Genomic DNA, 27,694 nt, shown 5'->3' with positions numbered 1-27,694 from the left:
GTGATCAGGCCGACAATCGCAGAATGGGTGATAGGCCCTGATAAAAGACATCAAACAAGGCATCCTCATTGGGAGCGGAGCGTCAATCCCATTCTGCCGTTCCCCACTGTTGGGCAGGTCCTGAGAGCAGCAAGATTATGTACGCTATCCGCGCATCTTCAGAGGGGAACGAAGATGGCTGTAGGGCAAACACAAGAGTACACTGGGTGATAAATGGTGCACATAATTCAGGCTCACCGGAAAACCTCTCAGGTGGGGGTAGATGAGGCTCTCGTGCGGCCGCTAACGGTGACTGGGTCTCTGATGCAGAGCTTTGCTGCAGAGTCAGATGTCGTAGCTGCAGTGTGAGATCCTCCAGCTGTTGCTCCTGATAGCCTTGGCTTGTGCCTGTAGTTCACCGGCCACGTCTGCTGGGTCCATAGTGGTCAGTCCGTTCTGTCACACACACAACGAGGCGAGGACCCAATAGCACGACGTAGGCAGGCTAGAGCAGTGAACAGCGTTTAATCACAGATTGCAGGTAGATATCAAACACACAAGTAGGCCAGAGCTGGAAGAAAGATGACACCAAACTAAAGACAAAGGTGAGAAACTGAAGACGGCTGCATAAACAAGCACGAGAGTCCAAAACTATCATACATGCAATAACTAATAGTAATTCTGAGCAGACTGAGAGACGGGAGAGGTCTCCTCAGCAGAGACAACAGACTGACAGGGAGGCAGTGGAATGGAGTGGCATTTGTAATGATGGGGTGGAGATAAAACGCAGGTGAACCAGATGAGGGTTGATGCGCTGTGATGAGATGGACTCAGGAACATGCAGGAGGAGGCCAGTATCTGAAAAAGAAAGGGGACCATAAATGAAAGTGCATACATAAAGGAAATGTGCAAAAAGGATGACACCTTTCTGTCCGACTGTGGCACTAACATGACTTAATATGAGACTGAAGTAAGACTGATTGTAACTAAGGGATCAAGATCAATGTTGACATAAGGGCGTTGCTGAGCTTCTCACACATACACACAAAGTGAAACAGCTCTTGGTAGTTTTTCACCATATGCAAGATTTTGAAAAATGATCTCCTTTCTTCAGGAACACGATAAGAGAAGAGATATCTCGGGCACTAGATATTAGTGCCTGAGAAGAACAGAGTTCAGTAACAAAGCAGCAATGAAAATGTACATAGACTCATGGAGGACTTGGGAGTTTCCAGAGCAAACACACAGTAGTAGAATTACTGCAGAGTATTAGAATATATAATAATAATAAAAACACATAACATAAAGGTATGTGTATTTGTCAACTTCCACAGGCCCACCAAAACTTAAATATGTGAAATTCAGTTCTTCGTCCATTAAAAAAAAAAAAAAATCAAATGTGACTAATTATTTAAAGAGGCTGAACATGTGACAGTGTTCACAGGTGTAGAGTAAAGTTTAGGATCTGTTGACATGAATACAAACTTTTTTTTCTAAAAGGAATTAAGAGGGAGCAATTACATCACGTGACGATGTTTCCATGCGCCGGTCTCGTCCTTCGGCCATCATCCGTCGGGGAAGGAAGCTGAATCGACGAATGCAAAAAATAAAAGCTTGTTTTCTTCAGAATAAGGCGCAGGAAGGGGATCCAAGGTTTTTTTTCCAGACAGCTCTGCACGGGTCTCGATTTTTTTAATTCCTTAATTTGATCTCGTTGCCACTGAAATGGAGAAAATATGTTAAAAAATGAAAATTAACGTCTGGAATTTCCAGACTTTTTTTCCATACATACAGTCGTTAGCTTAAAGTGACTCGCTGGCTGGTAGAATAATAATATTGCTAATAATATTGCTTTTTCTCCAACGTGCTATCAGACATCTTATGTCATTTTATATAAAAATAAACTTAAATTTTAAATATCCCAAAAGCTTTTGCTCTCCATAAAAATATATCCTGTCAAAATTATACAAATTCAAAATATGAACATGCTGCATAACAAAACCTGGAAATACAGGTTTGCTTTTCAGCAATAACAAATCAAATCATTCAGTCTTTGCTCTTCAGTAATTTTTATCAGAGCTGGCATCTGTTTTTGTCAACAAGTTCGTTTATATTTGTTTTGAGGTTCTGTGTTGTGGAGATTCTCAGGATGGACTGTAGGTTCTCACCAGTGAGACGACTCCTGTGTTCTGTTTTGTTAGTCTTCATCACTGAGAACAGCTTCTCACTAAGATTTGTGCTACCAAACATAAACAAGGTTCGAGCCGGAGCTGGGACATTTCTGCGGGAATGGAGTGAATGAACTGTGCGGGTCCTGCAGTGTCCTACTTTACCTTGAGTCATTACACTGCAGCTCAATCAGCTCCATCTGAATCTGCACAGGTGCAGTTTCCACATCGACGGCAAATGGGTTGCGAAGTTTATCAGCAAAGTGCGTATTTGCGAACACTGTTGTAACGATATGGTTCAACATTACTTGGCATCGTGAGGACTAGCTTCATAATAACCTGCAGCATCATAAACTAGACTTTATTAACGCAGAATATGTTCGGCAAGGCAGCTGAAGCGCTGCATTATGGGATCTGTAGTTTATTGTGTTACCAGCGCTTCATATTGCCGGGCCATTAATAACAATAATATAGAAGTGATCTCGCCGGATTTGGCCCGCGGGCCGTGAGTTTGACACATATGGTGTAGAGGAACTAATTAAATTATTAAAATTAACTCATCATGGTCTACGGGGAAGAAGCAGTCTAAGTATGAGTGAGGTCTGACAAATGGGCAAGCAATGCCAGATGAAGAAAGGATGTTATCAATTTTATTAGTAGGGAAACTCATGAAGTCATTGTTGCTGAGAGTTAAGGGGATACTAGGCTCATCAGAGCTATGACTCCTTGTCAGCCTGTCTATAGTGCTAAAAAGAAATCCTGGGGTTGTTCTTATTTCCCTTCATTAATGAGGAGTAATATGTGGTTCAAGCTTTATGGAGGGCTTTTAAAAAAATATGTTTATAAACTGTTATCAGGCTTGGCAAAATTAATCTAAATTAGTGGAATGCCACATCCTTTCCATCTAATATCAATCACTGTGTAATGCTGTGGATTCTCTTTTAATTGTAGTAAAATTAGCATTTTATAGAGATTTTAGTATGTAATAAATGTAAAAATCTACAACAAGAAAAAAGCAAAGGTGTTCTGAGAGCTTGGCGGATATGCTTTCTCTTTCTTCTCTAACTTTCCCTCCACTGGGTGCAGTACAGGGATTTGCACTATAGAGTGGTATTTGACAGTAAAGTTAAGAGGTGCAGTTGGAAGTGTTGTTCGGAAGGAATTCTGTGCAGTTAAAATTACTTACTTTATTGATCTCCTTGGGGAAAACAAGGATTTGATTATTTACTTTATTGTATTTTTTTAGGTTTGTAGGTGGGTGTGTGCATATGTATTTATTTTCTTGTGGGCACAAATTCTGTTTCAGTTCCATTGTTTTTTTGTTAGTAAGGTGCCAAGTCACAACAAAAGTCATCTGAAGGTGTGGTAGCACAGAATCGAGCACATACAATCAATACAGTTTACATTAGTATTTATTATAAGATGGTACAAATTGTCCAGACAGAGTACAAAGTCACCTTTACTCCCGACATACATTATTTATTCATGGAATCATAATTAATTAGTGGTCTTTGATTCTTGTAGATGTGTGTAGTGATTTTGTGTATATAATAATATAATATATTATATAATAAATTATGTTCGTAAATAAATACTTTCGAAAATTATATCAACATGTTAATTTTGCTATTCTCTTCCATAAAATAATAAAATGTAACATTATTAATAACAACAACAAAAACATCAATAATAATAATAATAATAATATCACGTTTTGGACACAATAAATGCACCATGTAAATATTTTCGGGAACTTGTTACGTGTTGTTTTAAAAGTCGCACAAATTGTCAAAATAAGTTTTACTTTCACTCGTCCTCTACCAGCCGTCACGTGAAAGGCAGCTCAAGCAGTACACTCGTTCATCGGCCACAGCTCAGGCTGTGGCAGCAGTACACTCGTTCATCGTTCATCATTCTCGTTCACTGTTCATCGTTCACAGCTCAGGCTGTGGCAGCAGTACACTTGTTTGCGGATCGGGCTCTTGTTCATTTGTCATGTGACAGCTACAAAGTCACTGCTGCGCTGTTTAACAACAATATCAGGGAGGATGCAGGACACAAGTCACTTTATTGTGGTGTGGATTTGCTTTCCTATGTTTTCACATGGTTTGAATGCTTGTGGCATTTTGTGTATTATAATTTGTCAGCTGAACAAACCATGATGTCTTCAATATATAGTATCTGAGAACTGCGGCCATTTTTACATCGCCCACTAGAGGGTTACACCGCCACCCGCTGTAAAATGAACGAAATGACTCAAAATGATTTGTTCACTTTACAGTTCGAGACTCACTGATCTGAGTCTATTAAAAGATCGAATTTCCCATCTCTACTCCTCACTAACTCCTGACTTCCTCTTTGGTAACCTTTTCTACATGACTATCCAAGCCTGTTTCTCCTCATGTTGTTGTTTATTCCTGACTGCAATTTGGATCGTATCCCAACCTAAACTATCTACTTTTACATTTAGTCATTTGACGCTTTTATCCAAAGCGACTGACCGGAGGGGTCCCACAGTTAAGATTTGAATCCCGGTCTCCCACATGGAAGGCGGTGATCTTACCACTACACTAACCAGAAGGAGGTTCTCATCTTCTCCTTCTTTATCTTGACTCGTCAATCCAACTCTTACACAGTCAATCCCCACTTTTATTGGCTAGGCTAGGTTACTGTGACACATGTTTTCCCTCTTCCCATAGTCAAGAAGACTACAGAACAAGCTGAAGCAATAAAAACGTAAGGCATCCTAAATCTAAATAAACATCAAACACACAAAGAAAACCTCATCACATCATTGTAAAAATCATTAATAACTAGAATTTGTATTTCCTAAAGAAAATGCACGTCATTGCTGAAAGCAAGTTGTCACAGCTCTTTGCAGCTGTCCCCTAAAGTGGGTCGTTAGGTGTGTCCAACCTGGTGCAAATGTGAACTGAACATCATTTTTGGGAGATTGATGAAAGAGCAGCATGTTAAAAAGAATACAGGTTGTGTCTAAGGCTCAACAGAGAATACAGGTTGTGTCTAAGGCTCAACAGAGATGGAGGTGTTAGTTGCAATGACTCAACTTCCAGATAACTTCACTTGGATGACTGAGAATCTTTACCAAGACAGGCATACATGAAGCACTATTCTACAATATAAAGCAAAGTTTGTATTGAGGAGGTACGCCAATGACATTCCTAATCCCTGCCCACACATTTTCAACAGGATGTTACAGGACAACAGTAAGACATGTTGCAGAGTGGTTGGTCCATTCACCTTAGGGTGGTCCAAATGGGGGTATGTACCAGATTTGAAGATGTTTTGATGAAGTATGAGGAATGGGGAGTCAAGAGTGTTTTGCAGAAAATTCAAGATGGCAGAAAATCTAGTCCAAAAAAAGCGAGCAGTCCCAATTTCAGAGTTTCAGAAGCATCCCAGGAACCTGAGTTAAAGAGAAACCCTCATGGTTTTGGAGTTAAAGAAGTCGAAATAGACAGATACAAAACTATATTAACTGTCCACAAGGTGGTGTTGTAGAGACATGTTTGTAGTATGTGAAGCATTTCAGCATTGGGCAGCTCTCCACAAAGTTTCATCACTGTAGCATTTATAGTTTTTTAGAAAATCACAGTTTTTAAGCACTTCCATTAAGCTTCATAGTTGAGCAAAGGAACCATGCTTGTAGGTGTTAGTGTTTAGGAATTATTTGCGGGACAAATTTAGTTCATAATAACAAAATAATGATAATGATAATAAATAGATAAAACAACACAGTATGATTGTTTTCAGCAATCAAACATCTAGAATTCTAAAGGAAATGTGTGTGATTACCGAAAGCAAGCTGCCACAGCTCCTTGCAGCTGATATTACTGGAAAATAGTCAGACGGTGGCCCCACTTACAAAAAGTAACACAAGAAAAAAGAGATGATATTTCTACCACTTATGGTTCAGAAATTATGAGCAAAAACACTTTCAGCAATTCAATTCAATTCAATTCAATTCAATTTTATTTGTATAGCGCCAATTCACAACAGAAGTTATCTCAAGGCACTTTACAGTGCAAGGTTTAAGACCTTACAGAGAATATTTATACAAAAAAAAATTATAGAGAAAACCCAACAATCCCATTTGACCAAGCTTTAGGCAACAGTGGAGAGCAAAAACTCCCTTTAGAGGAAGAAACCTCCAGTAGAACCAGGCTCATAGTGGGCGGCCATCTGCCTCGACCGGTTGGGGTTAGTGGAAAGAGAAAAGAGAAAAGAACAGCAGGCAATAAAGACAACAACAAGCAGCAAGAACATTGGGCAGGTCAACTGGATTCTGGAGATGTACAGCTCCAAGTCGAGGATACCTGCAGAAAAGTACAGAGAGAGAGGGAGAGAGAGAGGAGGAAACACAACTACAGGAGAGAGAAGACACAAAGTTAATGACATGCAATGGTGGCATTTGCATTGATATAGGAGAGAGGAGCTCAGTTTGTCAGTAGAGTTCCCCCAGCAGACTAACCTATATCAGCATAACTAAGAGATGGTTCAGAGTCACCAGATCCATCTCTACCTCAAGCTTTTTAAAAAGGGAAAGTTTTAAGTCTGGTCTTAAATGTGGAGAGGTTGTCTGCCTCCTGAACCTGAACTGGGAGCTGGTTCCACAGGAGAGGGGCTTGATAGCTAAAGGCTCTGCCTCCCATTCTACATTTGGAAACTTTAGGAACCAGTAAACCTGCAGCCTGATAACGTAGAGTTCTGCTTGGAAGATATGGAACTATGAGTTCTTTGAGATAAGTTGGAGCCTGATTATTAAGGGATTTATAAGTGAGGAGAATAATTTTAAATTCAATTCTGGATTTTACAGGGAGCCAATGGAGAGAAGCTAACGTAGGAGAAATATGACTCTCTTGTTAATTTCAGTCAGAACTCTGGCTGCAGCATTTTGGATTAACTGGAGGCTTCTTAAGGAGTTATTGGGACATCCTATTAATAATGAATTACAATAGTCCAGTCTGGAAGTAACTAATTCATGGACCATCATGGATGGTTTTTCAGCATCACTTTGGGACAGGATGCTCCTAATTTTAACAATGTTTCTCAGGTGAAAAACGGCAGTTCTAGAGATTTCTTTGATGTATGAATTGAAGGAGATATCCTGATCAAAGATAACTCTGAGATTTCTTACAGTATTACTTGAGGCCAATACTAAGTCATCAAGGGTGAGAACGTGATTAGACATAGTGTCTCTGAGATTTTTAGGCCCAAACAGTATAACCTCTGTTTTGTCTGGATTTAGGAGAAGGAAATTGGAGGACATCCAGGCCTTTATGTCTTTTAAGCATGCTTAAAGTTTGACTAATTGATTAGTTTCTCCTGGTTTCATAGATAAGTATAGCTGGGTATCATGTGCATAACAATTTATAGTCTTTACAGTGTACAGTGTTTCCTAATAATATTGCCTAAGGGGGACATATATGAAATTAATTCAGAATGATCTACGGGGAGGAAGCAGTCTAAGTACGAGCGTGGTCTTGCAGATGAATCTAGAGTTGTTGTACAGTCCATGCTGCATGCAGGGAGGATCTGATAAATTTTTTCTCTAATAGGTATGACTTTATTTGTAAAGAAATTCATGAAATCATTGCTGTTGAGAGTTGACAGAATACTAGGCTCAACAGAGCTATGCCTCTTTGTCAGCCTGGCTACAGTACTGAAAAGAAACCTAGGGTTTTTCTTATTTGCCTCTATTAATGAGGAGTATTATGAAGTTCTAGCTTTACGGAGGGCTTTTTTTATATATTATTAAACTATCTTTCCAGGCTAGGCAATATTCATCTAAACTGGTGGAACGCCACCTCCTTTCCAGCTTCCACCTCCTTCTGCTTTAAGCTACGGATTTGTGAATTGTACCATGGAGCTAACTTCCTCTGATTCACTAGCTTAATTTTTTAGAGGAGCAACAGTATCAAGTATTGTTCCCAGTGAAGCACTAGTACTATTAACAAAATAGTCCACTTGTGCTGGAGTAACGTTGAAATAACTGCCTTCCTCTGTGTTGGTATATGGCTCTGAAATAAAAGATGGAATCAGTTCCTACATTTGTCAACAGCATTTTCACATAAACATCTTCTGTAGTGACTCCCTGCTTTACTCCCTGCTTAATCATTGCCATCTGAAATGTCTGCTTCTAGTCTAGTCTAACTAAACCCTGCCTCTAGCCACTAGTGGTATTCTCCATATTCAACTTATTTAGCTCAGATCTGCATCACTACCAGCATTGTCTCTAACTTGAACCTTCAAAGCCCTAAGCTTCTCTATTGTCTTGTTAAAGGCAACATCTGGAGCTGTATGTCCTGTTATATATCTATATTCTCCTATTAGAGCGTATACAGCCGTCTTTCTTCAAATCTTCAAGATTTTGCCATGTCATAGCACTAGTTGTAACCCTATAGCCTCCTCTGTGCAGTTAATGAATATCTGTTGATAGAACAATATAGTTAATCAACTCAGTATTCTTTTTAGCAGCTATACAAGGTAAAATAGAGTCAAATCCTGAAACCCCGTCATGTCTAGTTTTAAACTTATCTGGAATCTCTCATCGCTGACCAATTAAATCTAGATACACTCTGGGGTCTTGAACATATCTTCTCTTACTTCTAAAACTACAATTCTTACGCTGCTCTTTAGCTTTAAATGTAATCAACTCCTGCACTACCTGAAGTCTAGCAGTCTACAAGACCAATGTATTAATAGAACTGAATTCATATTATACTTTTCAATGTAATTGCCTTGACCGGTTGTGGTGAGTGAAAAGAGGAGAGAGGTGTAAAGCAAGCACTTTAAGTACTGGGCAGGTTGTTTGTCACAGTAATTAAAGTAAAGAGAAAGGGAGACAGAAAAAGCACAACTATGGGAGAGAAAAAAAATACAAAGTTAATGACATGCAATGGTGACATGACAAGTTTAGGAGCTGTGGATCATGCTTCTTTCCTACAGGAAACCGAAGTTGAAAACATAACACATAATTTCCAGTCATGTAACTGGCTCTACTGATGCGGTGTTCAAAAAAACATAATGGATCCCTGAGTGGGAACATATGTCACCAGACATTCTCCTGCTGTGTGCTGCATGTGTGGATGCACAACTCTGCACAATATCCAAATCTGATCCACTGGAGATAGGACAGAGTGCATCCGTGAAAATGGATTACGTAATACTGAATTCAAACAAAACAAATCTAGAGCTATTGTACTGTATGTCCACACCCATCCATGCAAGTTTCATGTATTTGCAAATGGTTATTATTTAATTTCTAAAAAAATCTCTCAATGATGTATATGTTCTAGCATTATGAAGTGCTTTGTCCTTTTGAGCGGGGCAACAGTATTGAGTATCATACTCATTAACTCTGCAGTATTATTAAACCATTCACTATTATTATGAAGATATTTTAGCCAGATGTCACGGATCATTATGAGAGTCCAGGTAAGGTATTAGGCATTAGGGTTAAAATAATGCTTTGGTTAAGGTTAGGGTTAGGAATAAGGGTAAGGGTTATGATAAGGGTCTAGGGAATGCATCATGTCAGTGGATACATTTAAAGTGAGACATGACTGTGTGTTTGTGTGTTAAGAGTGGGAGCCAACCCTTCAACAGAGCAATGCTGTTTAATGTGGGATTCCTTGAGGCAATGAAGGATTTGGACTGGGACTGCTTGATTTTCCATGATGTTGACCACATCCCAGAGAACAACCGGAATTACTATGGCTGTGGTCAGATGCCCCGTCATTTTGCTGCCAAGCTGGATAAATACATGTACATGTGAGTGTGTCATACTTTATTTTTACCTGCTCACACACATATTTTCTTTAGACTAAAGACATTTCCACTAATCCAGAGATAAAACTACTAGTGCATTTAAAAGAAAATCTATTTTTTTCTTATACTTCTGATTTTTATGATTTGTAAACCATAATGATTGAAATCATTCACAATTAAGATGAAACAAAAACACATCTTGAGATATTTCACTTAAGTGTAATGAATGTATAATACTGTATATAGGAGTTTTATGAAACAAAAAACTAACTTTTTCAACATATTCTGTTTCTTTCAGGTGCACTAATATACATGACATAGATGTTTCATATTTCAGCTTACAACAATAGATACAGATCTATTTTTAACACATATCTGTTGTTGTTTCCAGTCTTCCATACAGTGAGTTTTTTGGTGGTGTGAGTGGACTCACTGTGGAGCAGTTCCGCAAGGTTAATGGATTTTCCAATGCATTTTGGGGTTGGGGAGGAGAAGATGATGACTTGTGGAACAGGTTAGTCTATGGAAGGGTGAAATACAGTTAACTCAGAATATAAGATTCACTTTATCTTACCACACTTCACTATACTTTTTGTTAACCTTGTATACAGGGTTGTTTGTCGGTCTTGCATGTTATTGTGTCTTTTGCAAAGTCTTACATTGTGCATGCTCCTAAGCATGATACAGCTTTAGCTGGTGAAAAGATTAATATAAATGCATTTAATGCAGTTTGCAGTGCACGCCACTTCTCCATCGGACTTTAGCCAGAATATTTCCACCCTACTCTTCTTTTCAACATTATTTTGGTCTTTTGAGATTTGGGCTGTGTCCCTCTGGATGTTTTCCTATCTAATGCTGTTGCTTGGGTTTCCGTTAACATTTTCTTTCGTGAAACTTATACATATTCGGATTTTAGAGTGAAATCCTAAAGTCTATAGCAGCATAACCAAGAGATGGTTCAGTCACCTAAGCCAACTATGACAATAAGCTGTAAAGTCTTAAAAGGAGAGAGTGCGTCTGCCTCCCAAACCTGAACTGGGAGTATGTTCCATGAGAGAAAAAGGTGATACATAAAGGCTCTGCCTCCTATTCTACATCTGGAAACTCTAAGAACCCTACTCAAGAAGACCTACTCAGAGAGTGAAGTATTCTGTTGTGATAATATGGTACTATAAGGTCTCAAAGATATAATAGGGCTTAATAAGTAAGTGCTCTATTTGTGAGGAGAGGGATTTTAAATTCTATTCTAGATTTCACAGGGAGTCAATGGAAAGAAGCTCAGGTGGAGTTATTGACAAGTATCTTGCCAACTGGACACAACTCACCCAAGTAGCTTAATCAGTCTGAGGAAGGTTGGTTAGGGACCACAAATTTTTCCTCCAGATTGGGGGGTTTGCTGGCACTTTTATCAGTGTTGTCATCATTTTCGATCGTTTGTTGCTGTTGATTCTGACTTGTGGGCACCTAAAGAGAAAGCTAGAAGGCAGCACATAATGTAAGATACGTTTTGTAAATTCCAGAAGGTAAATTCAGGTAGTCTTACAGTTAGGAAGATAGTGAAAGTTGTAAGTAATCATCTGCCATTGACTAGGGTCTTGTAGAGCATGATGGCTGAGATGGGAAGAAGGTTCTCCTGTATCTTTTAGCCCTGCATTGCAAGAGGTGAGTTATCCACTGCAGCTGCTTCTCTGGTCCATCAGGATGTTGTGTAAGGGATGGTCAGTGTATTCTAGGATGGTCTCTTTGTTTTCAGTGTGCGTTTCTCAACCACAGCCACCAGCAAGTCCAACCTCATACCAGTCTGTACAAAAATAGTCCATATTATTAACTCACTTAATCTCTTAAAATTGAACTCACTTGCAAACTTAGGGAAAACATACAAGCTATCAATATCACATCTTGGGTGAGCACACCTTGTTTCTCACATTGGCTGTGCAGGCTTTTTGCACTTTGTCCAGCCGCATTACATACTTCTGCTTTATGCTGCCTCCACAGAGATGTTTTCCACAGAGCTGGGACCATGGCCAATTGTAGACTGAGGAGGTTGAATATTCTCTGTAGAGGCTCACATAGTTGAGCAGCATAGTCCTTAAGCACCAGCCTTCCCACAGCACAGTCTTATAACTGCAGCCTGACCCCTGTTACAGTCAACCTGTCTGTCAATGTCCATGCTCTTCTCTTCTGCTTCCAGCAATATGTTCCAATTTGTGCATTCAAAGCAGTCCCTTAGAGACTCAGGTGCCCGTTTCCTGACTGTGATGGTGGTTGCAGGTTGTTTCAGTACACTGGATTTATAACAGGTCTGCAGTAAGACCAGTCAGTGATCTGACCTGCAGAGTAGTGGATAGATAGGCTTCCTTGACACTTGCAAATAATAGATCCAGTGTTTTACCTCCCCACTATTGCCTAGTGCTTGCTTAAGAGGGATTAGTTGATTTCTTATATAGTCTTGTGTACTGTTACATCTTGTGATCAAAAAACACTGGTTTAGATCAGAACAATAGCTTCTCTCAGATCCTAAAGCAGGAGTTTCTGGGGTAATTACACGGTGGGACAATATGGATGTCCTAGAGACACTGTGTGAAACAGTTTTACCATTATAATTTTGTGTCAGTGTTTAACTCAGTGATCCTATTGCTGTATCTTTTTCATTCGTAGTGCATGTTGTTGTTTTTTTTACTTCATTCTTGGGTTATAAAAGCACCACATGAAAAACTCATTTTTAAAGAGGGTCTATCCACAAAGATTTGCTGCATAATTTGCCGCTCACGACGATCTACACAGTTTTTCAGCATGAAAATGTACAAGCTCATTCAACTTCAAGGACCAGTTTTTGAAAGTGGCCATATTTTTAGTCATTGTGGTACATTTATTTGACTCTAGGATACACAAAAAAGTTAAGCGCTTTTTTTCTGTTTTTGTATAAACCAGACTCTGAAGGTTGCTATTCAAAGTTTGCACTTGCAGTGACATTGTTGTGTCTCAGGGACCTAATCCCTTCTCAGACTTGGTCCAAGCCTCGCTGACTGAGAGGCCTAAAACCGGTTGCTTTGGAGAGGGTCTGCAGTAATTTAAGTACTTGACTATTTCTGCAGCCTGGCCATTTATTACAGTGCTGACAGAACCTGGTACATGATGCCCAAAATTGTGGATAGATAATGTTGGTTTATAGATAAGGACAGAGAACACAGTCCTATGGTGGACCAGTTACTACTGTGGTCTGGTCTGAGAAGTGTCCATTTACCCTCTCATTCTGAATCTGCAGGTTAGGTTTATTTGCACGGTGCCCTTGAGTGTGATGACAGGCACCCAAAAATAAAAAAAACTGTTATTATTATTATTATTATTATTATTATTATTGATTACATTTTAATGGAGATCCAACCAAGAACCAAACTGTTTAATTAGTTTCCTTACCACTAGGTGGGTCTGAATGGTGTTAAATGCTGTTAAATTTTACAAATATGATTTCCACTTTCCACCAGGTGCTTAGAGATGATGTTAGGGGGCCATCCTGCAGATCTAAAATGGGATCTGGGTTGATTAATGTCACACATTAATGTATTCCATTTCTCAAATCATTTAATAACCAGTGAGGTTAATGCTACAGGCCTATAGTCATTCAGTATCTTGGGATGGGAGAGCTTAACATTACGGACCATAGTATATTGTTTTGCTCAGCAAAATTCCTGGGTTAAGCTGTTGATGGCATCATGACTAGATTTTGTTCTAGCTTTGCAGTACTTGAAGGTCTGTTAAACCATCTAGGCTGGGGCACATTAATAGTACGAAAATAGTCCATATTATTAACTCAGTCTTAAAATTGAACTCACTTGCTGACTTGTTGAAAACATACAAGCTATCGATATCACATCTTGGGCGAGCACACCTTGTTTCTCACATTGGCTCAGACTAAATTTTCTGGTCTCCTCCATGAGACTTACACTATACAGTCAAGGCCAAAATGATTCCTACCCCCCTCTAAATGGGTTCAACCAGTGACAGGGCTTTACAAAATAGCAACATGCTGCAAAGAAGGATCTTCCCCCTACCTGTTCCTCTTTGAGGCTTTACCTCACTAGCATAGTCGACCAGGCTCTGACATGTTCCTCACAACAACCCCTGTCAACTGGAGATAGTGCTGCACATGTTTTTCCCTTACCATAGTCTTTGTGAGTATATTTCTGGGGAGAGTTAGATCTTTATTCTGCTTTTATACCAAACATCAAGTCAATTGACAAATTAGTTTTTCTCCCAAGAAGAGCAGTTGTAAGCATATACAACTTTATTCACGCAACCAGTTTCCCTTTTTTCCAAGGTCTGCAGCACTTACTCACTTTTAGTTGGTTGCCTGGTGGACAGTATGTGGTCGTTTTTGAGTTTGCAACTACAGTGAATTTAACAGTTGTGTCCATAACTAATTTTTAAATTATGGTCCTTGGTCATAGTGTCATTTAGCAGGAAAACCAAATTTCAAGGTAAAATGATAAAATTAAAATAGTCTCTGCTTCAGTATTGCATGATTTGCAATAAGTTGGTGGGCTTGGCTTGGCCAAATTTAGTGAAGTTGTCAGTAATCACTGAAATATATTCAGACCCTGCTTTTCTTCAATGTGAAGTTAGTCTATTAAAATCATTTGGAATGGTGCAGCTGTAGGTACATCAAACATAGGTGCTCTGCTTTGCAATGTGGAATATAAAAACAACGTCTATTTCAATTCCAACACAAGTAAAACTTGTGTCTATTGAGGTTTAAGACGGGGTCTTCCCAGACCTAATTCTTCCTTGAGCATTTGTTTGACCACTGTTCAGTATTTAAGTGGTCCACATTACCAGTTGGATCCCACAGTTCACCTTAGGAACTACTTTGCCCAAATTAGGGGGAGCATTAGAGTTTTCCCCCCATTACTGAATTAAGTTGTGGAAGAAACCCAGTGGATTGTTAACTTATAGAAGTAAGAGTATCTCTGTAATAAGTTCGGATTTTAATGGCGAGTAGAGTGAAAGGAAAGGTTGAACAAAAGTGAAAAGAGATGCTGGAGCAGTTGTGAGAGATGACCTCACTGGCACCATCTGTGTTTTACAAGCATTGTTCAGGAAGAACACACAACACAATATATGGTATAAAAAGAGAACCCTATATCAATATGAAAGTATTATCCCAGCAGTGAAATGTGTATGATTTAGAGGTGCTTTGCTGCCTATGGATGTAAAAAGCTTGGCATCACTCACAACTCGGATGACAACTTGGATGTTTAATAGATATGTTCAATGAAGACATAAAGGATATGCTATTATTTTCTTTATATTTGTGAAGATCAGATATCATAAACTATTTATGCAGAAAAATTGGAAACTCTTTCTTAACACTATACATCAGGGGTCACTAACAGGCGGACAGCGGTCCGGATCCGGACCCCGAAGCTGTCCCATACGGAACCGGAGCTACAGACCAAACCGAACGTTTTGATTCCAAATCTAGCGGGACACCTTCATTTTAATCGGCACAGCTATTTTGATCTTTACGGAAGTTATTTAGTGGACGCGAGAATGCATTGGCCAATTGAATGCGAGTTAAGCCATCCCACGTGACTTCACTTAGCCAATCGATTCTGTGGATCACAGGCGGTAAAATTTGCGACTCAACAGTAGATGAGAGAAAGTTCGAGGTTGGAAAGGAAGTAATAAAGAAAGACGGTGATAACAGAGAGACAGAGAGAGAGATACAGACAAAAGAGAGGAGAGATACAAACGACAGAGAGGAGAGAGATAAGAGGTAAGAGTTGATAAAAGGACGTTGAGACTTAATGAGGAAGAGATAAATATAGAAATGCCCAAAAAGAGAAGAGGGGGCAGTGAAAATAGAGTTTTTAATCCAGAATGAACAGACTCCTTTCTGTTCATATTACCCACTGGGAGCACTAAACCAGTGTGTCTGATATGTTCAGAAACTGCAGCTCTAATTAAAAGTACCAATGTCAAACGGCATTATGAGACAAAACACAAAGGTTTTGACCACACATACCCACTCAAATCTGAAGTGCATTCACAGAAAGTTTGCCAGTCTCAGAGCCCAGTATGACCAGTCCACCAGGATCTTGAGCCACATGCTCACTTTGATGTTACATAACAATAAATTTGTCAAAAGGTTTTTGAATTGTACTGAATTAATTTGATTTGACAGTCAAGTACTGATTACATTCAGGCTACTTAATAATATATCGCAGTCAATAGTTAGACATTATAATCTTCTGGACCTTTGCTTCCAAAAATATTGCGTAACCGGACCTCTTTAAATTTTAGTTGAATACCCCTGCAGTACAGTATGTGCACACGTCCTTGTAAATGAAACTGCTCTAACATAGTGTCAGTTCTTACTTTCAGTAGACACTTAATATTTGTTTTGTTTAGTTAAACTGATTCTATGAGTAACCTCATCATCTCTGTCCAGTAATACTGTCACAGTGATGTCACTGTGTTGATAAAAGTGTAGAATGTTACAGCATAACTGTAGTTTCACATTGTGATACAGAAATAGATGCATTCTACTTTTTCCAAACTAAACTAAAAAGCTCTGCCCCCAGCTGTAGTTTTCATAATTCAATTCAATTCAATTTTATTTGTAGAGTGCTTTTTACAATTCACATTGTCACAAAGCAGCTTTACACAACCAAAGAACAGTACATGAACAGTGAATGTGTAAGAATCATAATAATCAGATTGTCCCTGATGAGCAAGCCGAGGGCGACAGTGGCAAGGAAAAACTCCCCGAGAAGGCAACAGGAAGAAACCTTGAGAGGAACCAGACTCAACAGGGAACCCAGACTCAACAGGGAACCCATCCTCATATGGGTGATTACATGCTGTGTAGGCAGCAGGCAGTCCAGTATAACAGTTAATGTCTTTTAAGTTAATATGGAGTCCAGTTAGTTATTGCAGGCAGACTTGTTCCATTCCTTGACTATCAAGCGTTGAGTCGAGACCTCCAAGAAACAGCTTCTGACGTCCGCCGAGGCCAGGACCGACATCATAGTAGCTTGTGACCAATCCAGTCTCCAAACGCATAATACAAGGTACTGACAAGCAGCCTGCATCCTTTGATCGAAGTAGGCGTAGCGTATGATAAGGCAGTGGCAGTTCACTCAGATACTGCAGCACGAGACCATTTAATGCTTTAAATGTCAATATTTACATTTAATGCTTTAAATGTCAAAAGTAGTATTTTAAAATCAATGCGAAATTTCACACGGAGTCAGTGAGATAAGATAGGGGTGATGTGCTTGTATCTTCTGGTTCTAGTGAGGACTCTCGCTGCTGCATTTTGAACCACCTAAAGCTTGTTTATTCACCTGGTTGAAGAACAACACCTGGTTGAACAACAAAACAAGTAAGACATTACAGTAGTCCAACCTAGAGGTGATGAAAGCATGGACTAATTTTTCTGCATCGTTTAGTGACAAAATATTCCTTATTTTGACAATTCTTTCTGAGGTGAAAAAAAGCTATCCCGCCATTATCTACATGAGCTTCAAATGAAGACTGGAATCTAGAATCCCACCAAGGTCTTTTACTGTTGCACTAGATAGAACAGAAAGGCCATCTAGAGTTACAGTGTGATCTAAAATCTTGCTTCTATTTGCATGTAGTCCTATCACTAGAACTTCTGTCTTATCAGGATTAAGCAGAAGGAAGTTAATTAGCATCCAGTCTCATATCCTTTACACATTGCTCAACTTTATTAAGCTGTTTTATCTCATCTGGTTTTGATGAAACGTATAACTGTGTGTTGTCAGCATAGCAATGAAAGCTAATACCATGCTTTATTATGTTGCCCAGAAGAAGCATGTAGAAGAAAAAAAAACAGTGGGCCTAAATCTGAACCCTGTGGAACACCAAACTCCCCTGGAGAGCATGTAGAGTAATCGCCATTTAGATCTACATACTGATCACGATCAGTCAAATTGGATCTAAGCCAGGAGAGGGTTGTTCCTTTAATTCCTACAACATTTTCTAATCTGAAGGAGAATGCTATGATCAGTGGTGTCAAAAGCTGAACCAAGGTCGAGTAACACAAGCATAGTGATGCAACCCTGATCGGAGGCCAATAAAAGGTAATTTATTACTTTAAGTGCTGTCTCTGTGCTGTGATGAGGCCTAAATCCTGACTGATAGTGTCTGTGCATGTTATTTCTATGTAGGTAAGAGCATAGCTGCCCCGCTACTATCTTTTCAAGAATCTTAGAGATAAAGGGGAGGTTTGATATCAGCCTGTAATTGGACAGCTGACAGGGGTTGAGTGAAATCTGTATCAATTAAATTGTTTTATTTTATGCCTTATATTTACTATTTTGTTATTGAAAAAGTTCATAAAGTCCTTTTTAAAGGTAATGCATTCTGCATGCTCAGCACTTAATTTGAAAGCATGTTAAGAGAAATGTATTCCATAATGTTGCACAGACTTGCGAAATGCACTGTGACAATATAAACAAATAGAAAATATTCTAGTCTATTTAATTTGTTTTAAATTTCAAGTTTTATTTGTAGGCAACCATGACTTAGTTGGTAGGGCAGTCGTCTACAAAATGAAATGGCTGTAGTCAACACTTACTTCCAGAAGCGAGAGGAACATAGAGTGACATACAGAAGTGGAGGTAGGAGTACGCAGGTGGACTACATCCTATGTAGACGAGTTCATTTGAGAGAGGTTAGTGACTGCAAAGTGGTGGCAGGAGAGAGTGTAGCCAGACAGCACCGCATGGTGGTGTGTAAGATGACTCTGGAGGTCAGGAAGAAGAAGAGAGGGAAGTCAGAGAACAAGACCAAGTGGTGGAAGCTAAAGAATGAAGAAACTTGTGAGGAATTCAGGCAGAAGTTGAGACAGGTTCTGGGTGGTCAAGATGAGCTTCCAGATGACTGGGAAACTACAGCAGAGGTTATCAGGGAAACAGGTAGGAAGGTGCTAGGTGTGTCATCTGGAAAGAGGAAAGAAGGTAAAGACACTTGGTGGTGGAATGAGGAAGTACAGGAATGCGTCCAGAGGAAGAGGTTAGCTAGAAAGAATTGGGATGTAGAAAGGACTGAGGAAAGTAGACAGGAGTACAAGGAAGCGCAGCATAGAGTGAAGAGGGAGGTGGCAAAGGCCAAACAGAACGCTTACGATGAGCTGTATGTTAGGTGAGACACAAAGGAAGGAGAGAAGGACTTGTACAGGCTAGCCAGACAGAGCTAGAGATGGGAAGGATGTGCAACAGATAAGGGTGATTAAGGACAGACATGGAAAGGTGCTAACAACCCAGGAGAGTGTGTAGAAAAGATGGAAGGAGTATTTTGAGGATCTGATGAACGAGGAAAATGACAGAGAAAGAAGGGAGGAGGATGTGGATGTTGTGAAGCAGGAAATAGCAGAGATTGGAAAGGATGAGGTTAGGAAGGCTCTGAAAAGGATGAAGAGTGGAAAGGCTGTTGGTCCTGATGACGTACCTGTGGAGGTGTGGAAGTGCTTAGGAGAGACAGCAGTGGAGTTTCTAACCAGTTTGTTCAATAGGATTCTAGAGAGTGAGAAGATACCTGAGGAATGGAGGAGTGTTCCAGTTCCGATCTTTAAGAACAAGGGTGACACACAGAACTGCAGCAACTACAGAGGAATAAAGTTGATGAGCCACACAATGAAGCTGTGGGAAAGAGTAGTGGAAGCCAGGCTTAGGAAGAAGGTGGAGATTTGTGAGCAGCAGTATGGTTTCATGCCCCGTAAGAGCACCACTGATGCCATTTTTGCTTTGACAATGTTGATGGAAAAGTACAGAGATGGTCAGAAGGAGCTGCATTGTGTCTTTGTAGATTTAGAGAAGGCGTATGACAGGGTACCGAGGGAAGAGCTGTGGTACTGTATGAGGTTGTCGGGAGTTGCAGAGAAGTACGTCAGAGTAGTTCAGGACATGTATGAGAGAAGTATGACGGTGGTGAGATGTGCTGTAGGTCAGACAGAGGAGTTCAAGGTGGAGGTGGGACTAGACCAAGGATCAGCTTTGAGTCCCTTCTTGTTTGCTATGCTTATGGACAGGCTGACAGATGAGGTCAGACAGGAATCTCCCTGGACAATGATGTTTGCGGATGACATTGTGATTTGCAGTGAGAGTAGAGAGCAGGTAGAGGAACAGCTGGAGAGGTGGAGGTTTGCTCTGGAAAGAAGAGGCATGAAGGTCAGTCGTAGTAAGACAGAATACGTGTCTAAACGAGAGGGATCAAGGTAGAAGCGTTAGGTTACAGGGGGCTGAGGTGAAGAAGGTGCAGGAGTTTAAGTACTTGGGGTCAACAGTTCAGTGTGATGGGGAGTGTGGAAAAGAGGTGAAGAGGAGAGTGCAGGCAGGTTGGAGCAGGTGGAGGAAAGTGTCAGGAGTGTTGTGTGACAGAAGAGTGTCAGCAAGATTCAAAGGAAAAGTCTACAAGACAGAAGTTGTTGAGGTTCTCCTTAGGAGTGACCAGGTTAGACAGAATAAGGAATGAGCACATCAGAGGGACGGCTCACGTTACCTGTGTTAGCGACAAAGTCAGAGAGGCCAGACTGAGATGGTTCGGACATGTTCAGAGGAGGGATAGTGAATATATTGGTAGAAGGATGTTGGAGATGGAGCTGCCAGGCAGGAGGACAAGAGGGTGGCCAAAGAGGAGATATATGGATGTCTTAACAGAGGACATGAGGTTGGCTAGTGTTAGGGTAGAAGATGTCCATGACAGAGTGAGGTGGAAAAGTATGATTCGCTGTGGCGACCCCTGATAGGAAAAGGCGAAAGAGAAGAAGAAATTGTGCCATAGTTTACTTAAAGCAAATGTTCAGTCTTTTGGCAGGTCAAAGACAAGACAATCATATAATATATGTTAAAGTAATCAAAATACAGTTGCTAACCTTATTTTTGCTACTCTGTTATCCACTGTTAAAAATCCTAGGTCAACCACTACTATCTGCAAATTAGTTGTTTATAGCGCCCAACTTGAGTTCAGCTGAAGCACATGAAACAAGTGGATAGTGCTTGACTATGTGCCTTGTTTCTTTCCAGGGTTCACTATGCTGGTCTGAATGTCACTCGTCCAGACGGAGAGATCGGCAAATACAAATCAATTCCTCATCACCACAGAGGAGAGGTGCAGTTCCTTGGGAGGTAAGAATCTTAGGTGTGTTAATATCTCAATGCCAAAGAAAACACAAGTTGTCCATTTTTTCTTTTGTATTTTGCATACATTTTTTTTTTTCATCTTTTCATCCTATCTAAGATGATGAAACTGTACACCTTAAAACAAATCCTGTTATTTGTGTAAAAAAGTCAAAACAGTTAGCAGTTTCCCCTAGGACTTAATCAGCACCAATGCTGTTTGTGTGCATCCATGTATATGCAACACTGGAAAACTGCATACTGTGCTGAAGATGGCTGTAATGACTAGACAGTTTCCTTAGAAATTGTGATCGTGGGCCTCTGCAATTGTCCAGGCACTGGATATGAGTACCTAATGGATGACTGATGTATATATAGTTATGTGTTTTCTGAGCAATAATTTTGTTCAACTTAGCATTTTTATTTCAATTCAATGCACTTTTATTTGTAAAATCACAACAAAAATAAAATGGAGACTGTTTCAGATCTTTCTAATCTAAATCCCTGTTAGTGAATGATTTGATAAGTGACTGTCAAATAGACTTATTTTGTCTTACTGAAACCTGGCTGCAGCAGAATGAATATGTCTATCTGAATGAGAATCAATTCCCCCAAGTCACATTAACTATCATGTTCCTAGAAGTGCAAGTGGGGTGGAGGAGTAGCAGCAATCTTCCACTAAAAGTTATTAATCAACCCCAGACCTAAACATAGTTTTAATTCATTTGAGAGCCTCACTCTTAGCATCTCTGATCCAAACTGGAAAAGACAAAAACCAGTCCTGTTTGTTATTGTGTACCGTCCTTCTGTCGCCTACTCTACTCTACTTTTTAACTGAATTCTCAGACAGATCTGATTTAGTTCTTAGTGCAGATAATGTCATTATAGTGGGTGACTTTAATACCCATGTAGATGTTCATGAAAACTGCCTCAACTCTGCATTTAATTCACTATTAGACTTCATTGGCTTTATTCAAATTGTAAATAAACCCACTAATTGTTTTAATCACACCGTTGAACTTATTTTGACATATGGTGTTGAAATACATCATTCAATAGTTAGAGTAGTCAACTCAACTTTACACCAGCACAAGATAAAGATAAGATAAAGAGACTTTATTGTCATTGTAATGAAACAGTGAAATTTGTTTCGTAACAGCAATAAATTGAATTTATTGATGAGAGAGGAGAGGAGCTCAATATATCTGAGGTCCCCCAGCAGATTAACCTATAGCACCATGACTAAGAGACGAGTCATCTGAGCCATCTCTAACAGGCTTTATAAAAAAGTAAAAATTTTAAGTCTAGTCCTAAATGTAGAGGGTGTCTGTATATCATATATACAGAATGATCTACGGGGAGGAAGCAGTTTAAGTACGAGTGTGGTCTTACAAATGAATCTAGAGCTGTTTTATACACAGGTGGTATTGAGGGTGGGGAAACATTTGAAAGGACATTTGTAGGTGGGTGGGTGGCATCAGGCGTGGCCCAGGAAGATGCCGATGGCGTTGGCAGAGGTCGGAATGTCCCACACCATTGCCAGGACGGCATGACCTGTGACCAGGCAATGGCCAGTGGTTTCAGAGGGTAGAGGCTACACCTCCTGTTCCCAGCCACAACCCTCTGATTCTTTATCCTTTGATAATAGTCTCTTAGGACCCTTGAAAACTCTATTTTGGAAACCAAAGAAGAGTGGCTTTTTGCCGACAGATCTCCTGTAGAACCAGAAAAATATGTCATGGAGGTCCAAAGAAACTCACATCTGTAGCATGTGAAATGTATGTGGTGGCAGGCACAGGTGAATGTGCCGCCTGCACCAGACCTGGATCCAGGTAAGGTGTGGTGCCTGTCCATCACAAGCAGCATCGGGTGCTCCTGGGCTGCAAACTTTAGGAAGTGCTTGAGAAACCACTTCCTGAACAGCTCACAGTTCATATACCCTGCCAGTGACTTCCCATAGACGGCATCAGGGACCCCTTCCTTGTTATAGTGGCCCCCTTTGTAGATGATGAAAGAGGGGACATCCTCCACAACTCCATTAAAACATGCCAGGACAGTGTGCACACAATGTGGTCCCTGGTGCCTTGGGTCTGCCTGTAGGTGTGTTTGGTCCCCTGGGGCTTGATGACTTTCCTCCTCATCTCTCTGCGTGGGGGAGGTTATAAATGGACAGATCGTGGGACACGATCTGAGACTTTGTCAGTGCAAAACTGTGACTGATAGAATACAATAGGTACTCTACCAAAGAAAAAGTTAGATGCTTAATTATCCATGTTTATATTGTTACAATATGTAGATAGTTTTATATATGTAGATTTAAACTACTCACCATTTTGCTGGTGATCAGTGAAGCAATCCCTGTGAAAAGGCCAATATGGGCCAGATATTGTGCAAATATACCTTTTATAATGATGGAAATTCCTGCACTCTTGGCAAATTTAAATAATGACAACACAATCTGCACCTCTTCTTTCCTCCCTCTATAAAGGGGAAGAAAGGACCCCTACTGAAGGCAGGCCGCAGCTGGGATTTGAATTCAAGTCTACCACTGCACTATCCAGCCATGTAATAGACATCTTCCGACTCGAAGATGAGTAGACAATCATGGCTTTACACGTGCAGTAAGGATACTAAACCTGCATTGCTGTGGTTGCCCCAAAAAGATAAATCAAATCATCTCTAAAAAAACATAACAACACAATACCCATTAACTGTCTTGATAAGACAGTAGTCTAAAAATATTTGTTCAATGCTCATTTATTAATTATGCTAAAACATTAATTTATTTGGTGAAATATTACAGCCTTAGCTCGCCTGTAAACAGTTTTTAAGTTGAATGTCATTACAAAAATAAATTACTCCCAAAATAAATATGTGTTAAATGACTAAATCATACCTTCTCTGTTATACACCAGTTTTATTGAGAATATGGAGTGTTTATTTTAAGAGGTTTCACAAAATTAATATTTATCATTTAGGAATTACAAACATTTTAGGCAAAGAACCTCCAATTGACTTGGTGGAGTAGTTAGATAAAGTGCTGGTCAGAGTAGAGTCAACTGATTTTAAGTGTGATGTTAAATTGCATATTGTACCTTAAAATATATCTTTATAAAAATTAAAATTAGGTAATAGATGTGTGAAATAAAATGCATTCTCTGTATAGAGATGTTTGTTCCTAGTTAAACAATAAAAGTCAATTAGAGACACTCTTTTGATTTGGTTTATCCTCATCTTAAATAAACACTTATAAGTGTCACAATAAGCCGGACACCCCATGGCATATATCATCAATTATTTGTGGTCACAATATTTTTTTTACATAGTGCTGTTGAATATTGCATGTGCCTAGCCACATTATCATACCCGTAAGTTCTTTGGTCGGAGTTTAAATCTAGTTTTGCTTTACTTGACACTGCTGAAGGTGTGAACATTCAGTCTTGGGACCTGAGCCATTGCAATTGCATGTGTAAAGTTATTTGGAGGTTTGTGGACGTAATGGACTGTTTTGGTTGTGTCAGGCATGTAAGCCTTCACACTGTAACAAAAACATTTAGTTATTGCAATCACTACAATATCTTAGGCGCAACAATTCCACTCAGGAATCCACAGCAATAACGGGGAAGCAGCTGTACACTAACAAAAATGAAGGAAGTGGTTTGATCAAATGAATGATATACAGGTGACTAAGAAGAGTTCTTTCACACATGCACTGAAACCATGTCTCTACCTGGGTGAGCTGCATGGTAGAACGAACAATGTAGTCTGAGATTATGTTGGCTTAATCCTGTGTGCCACCTATTACAAAGTCAGCGTAAGTTCCGTGTGATCCCAGGTGTAAATACAGCAGGTAATGCTGTAAACTGTTTAAATATCTTAGAGATAGTTTTTCTGCCAATCTTATTCCTGACTTAACCTATGTGTGTTTTTATTTTTAAGGTATAAACTGCTGAGGTATTCCAAAGAGCGTCAACACTTGGATGGCCTCAACAACCTGCATTATAGCCCTCTCGTCTCGCTCAGCAGCCTTTACAAGAACATCACAGTGGACTTGTACCCTGAACTTGCTCCAATTACTGACTACTGAACTGCTCCACCAAACCCCCCCCCCCCCCCCCCCCCCCCCCAACCCACCCAACCCCTCTTCCAGAGCTCAAGTTCATCCAGCTCCCTATCAGCCAGGCATACTAGTCCCCCTTCACCTATCAAAAGCAAATTGGCAGAGAAAAGGAGTGGGGTACAGGTTGATGGGACAGATATGAACACCATGTAATGCTGCCAAGAAATTATACTGAGGAAGAAAAAGGAAATCCAAGCAGGAAAAAGGAAAAAATCAAGAGGGATAGTGGAAAATCTTGAACATAACACACACGCACACAGTTTGACTGTGTGAGTGTGCGTTATGTTCCTACATACCTTCTTGTCTGTACTGGCTACAAATTGACACGAGCTTAGGATGGAGGAAGCATCTTAGCTAAGATGTTTACTGCAAAGCCTTAATGTGGCACAACCACAGCTCCCTCTGTTCCGCTTCTCACTGCTTCACTTCTGATGCATCGCCATCACCTTACAAACCGCCAGACAAGTTCTTGTTTCTATTATACATTTCATTTTTTATACATATAATTTTTATTACTTCCAGGATGTGAGCAAGGTCAACAGTAATATTTGTGATTGTGTGTATTTCTTTTTATTTTAATATGTGCTATTTATTTTCTTTGATTCAGGATGTTTGGAGAAGCACTCTTATCTGTCACTCAAGTGTTTGTTTTGTTGCACTGCTGCTGAAACCGCATGAACGTATACAGTATGTAAATATCAACATTTTAAAGCTCTATCACAGAACACAAAATTGTAAATATGGGCCTTTAAATGCTCGAGCATTTATCAGTTATATTCCAGTGAGTTTGAAGTTTATTTTGGCAGCTACCTTCTTTCAGAGGATTTAATGATTGAGAAACAGAAGTTTCGAAATCTCAAAATTTGCATAATTGTTTGCATGCCTTAACTTATTCTGTCTATAGTTTGTTTTCAAACATAAATTATTGCATCAGTTAAAGAAATGTATATTTTGCCTTTTATTGTGCTTTTTTTTCATTTGAGATGCTCTGTGTGAACAGAGTAAAACTGTTCTTTAATAGAAGGGAGGTTGGGACTCTGAGCCTCTTCCATGACTTTTTACAGGGATCAGGGTCAGGTTCATGATCTCATGTGTTTATATTTTTTATCTTAAATGTGTTTATATTTTTTTATGATTTTCTTTCGTATGATTAAGTGCTTGACCATGTGATAAAGCTCTTCATTGTACTGTACCATGCGTTGAAGCATGGCTGTTTGAGCTGGATACAATATGTGTCTAGACTGTGGTATCCTTTTTCCTTCTAAGCTTATATGGCAGTCAGAAGGGCCAGAATGAGAGAACTGTAGTATAAGTTACTGCTATTCTTGAGTGGCACCAACAGTTTCATGTCTTTCTTTCTTTACTTAAAAGGTGGAGACACATATAGTATTTAAGACTAGATATTCACTGTTGAGCTTCTCCTCTACAGTTTCTCTAAATAAAATTCAAGGCAATGACTCATCATTTATTCATTCATTCTCTGTACTCAGTTGTGATTTGAGATTTCATGTGTGAAAAAATCGTGCATATTTTCTGTAAGGCATTCTTACATTTCTTGATTTTTGTTGTATGTTGGGAGATTCGGTTTGAAAATATGTGATATGAGATCTGAAATCAGAACTATTTTTGATCCGAAGTTTATTTACACAGTGTCTACACAGAATGTGTTTTAGTACTGGTTTTCTGTCATCCTTTTCATGTAACCAGTATGCTCCTGTTTTAATCAACTGTAATACTTAGCCCGTGTGTTGCTTGCACTTTATGCATGCTTCTTTCAAGTTTCAAGTTCATATCATACATTTTACCTGCATACCAACACCGATTGTTTAATGGGCTCTAAGCACTTCCAAAACATGGCTGGCTTACAATCGGGACTGAACTGTTCCTGATCACCTCATGTATAAACACACATGGAGCACAAGAGCTGCTGCTGCTGCCAACACTATACCATCTTTGTAGATTCTGTTAGAGGCCACTATACACTGTGTTAATTTTGTCTTTAGTTGTAAGTTGATACAATATGCCTACATCTTTGTGCGAGATATCCCTAAAAATTGGTTTTAAACAAATACCGAAACCAACATGTACCATAGACTACATATATACATTTTTTAATGTATAATGTAAAACATGTTTAAAAACCAACTTACCACATGACTTTTTAATATCTGCCCTGGAGTTTTGATTGTATGACATGATCTCCAGATGGCATTATGTCTTGGTGTGGTAGCCAGTAGCTGATAACTGACACAATTTGTCTGCTGATGAAAGTCATATGAAACAATCAAAAGCTCCAGAGAAGCCGTTAAATAGTCATGTCATCATGTTTTTTAAAGAGTGGAAGCAAATTGATCTGCAGTCTGCAACTATTTTGATAAATGCCCATCTTCTCAAATGTGAATTTATTGTTATGATTATGATAATAAAGTCAATATCTGTTTTTTTTTCTGGTTTTCTGTTGCTTAGCAAAACAAATGGAACATTTGGAA

At 39.5% G+C, this 27,694-nt stretch overlaps 1 protein-coding gene across 2 annotated transcripts in view; it reads left to right on the top strand.

Annotated features, from left to right (window-relative positions):
- b4galt6 (UDP-Gal:betaGlcNAc beta 1,4- galactosyltransferase, polypeptide 6) overlaps positions 1-25,207 on the top strand; it is a 39,988-nt gene extending 14,781 nt beyond the window's left edge. For both annotated transcript variants that reach the window (XM_026345526.1, XM_033325948.1), the window contains exons 6-9: positions 9,754-9,941; positions 10,330-10,452; positions 20,993-21,094; positions 25,025-25,207. In XM_026345526.1, coding sequence (XP_026201311.1) covers positions 9,754-9,941; positions 10,330-10,452; positions 20,993-21,094; positions 25,025-25,172 — 561 coding nt within the window. In that variant the 3' untranslated portion in view covers positions 25,173-25,207. The remainder of the gene's footprint in view (positions 1-9,753; positions 9,942-10,329; positions 10,453-20,992; positions 21,095-25,024) is intronic.
- The last annotated feature ends 2,487 nt before the right edge of the window (positions 25,208-27,694 follow it).

This window comes from Anabas testudineus, chromosome 4, assembly GCF_900324465.2.
Source record: "Anabas testudineus chromosome 4, fAnaTes1.2, whole genome shotgun sequence".
NCBI classification, from domain to species: Eukaryota; Metazoa; Chordata; class Actinopteri; order Anabantiformes; family Anabantidae; genus Anabas; species Anabas testudineus.
Note: the sequence above shows the minus strand (reverse complement) of the source record. Positions and strands in the feature narration are given on the sequence as shown.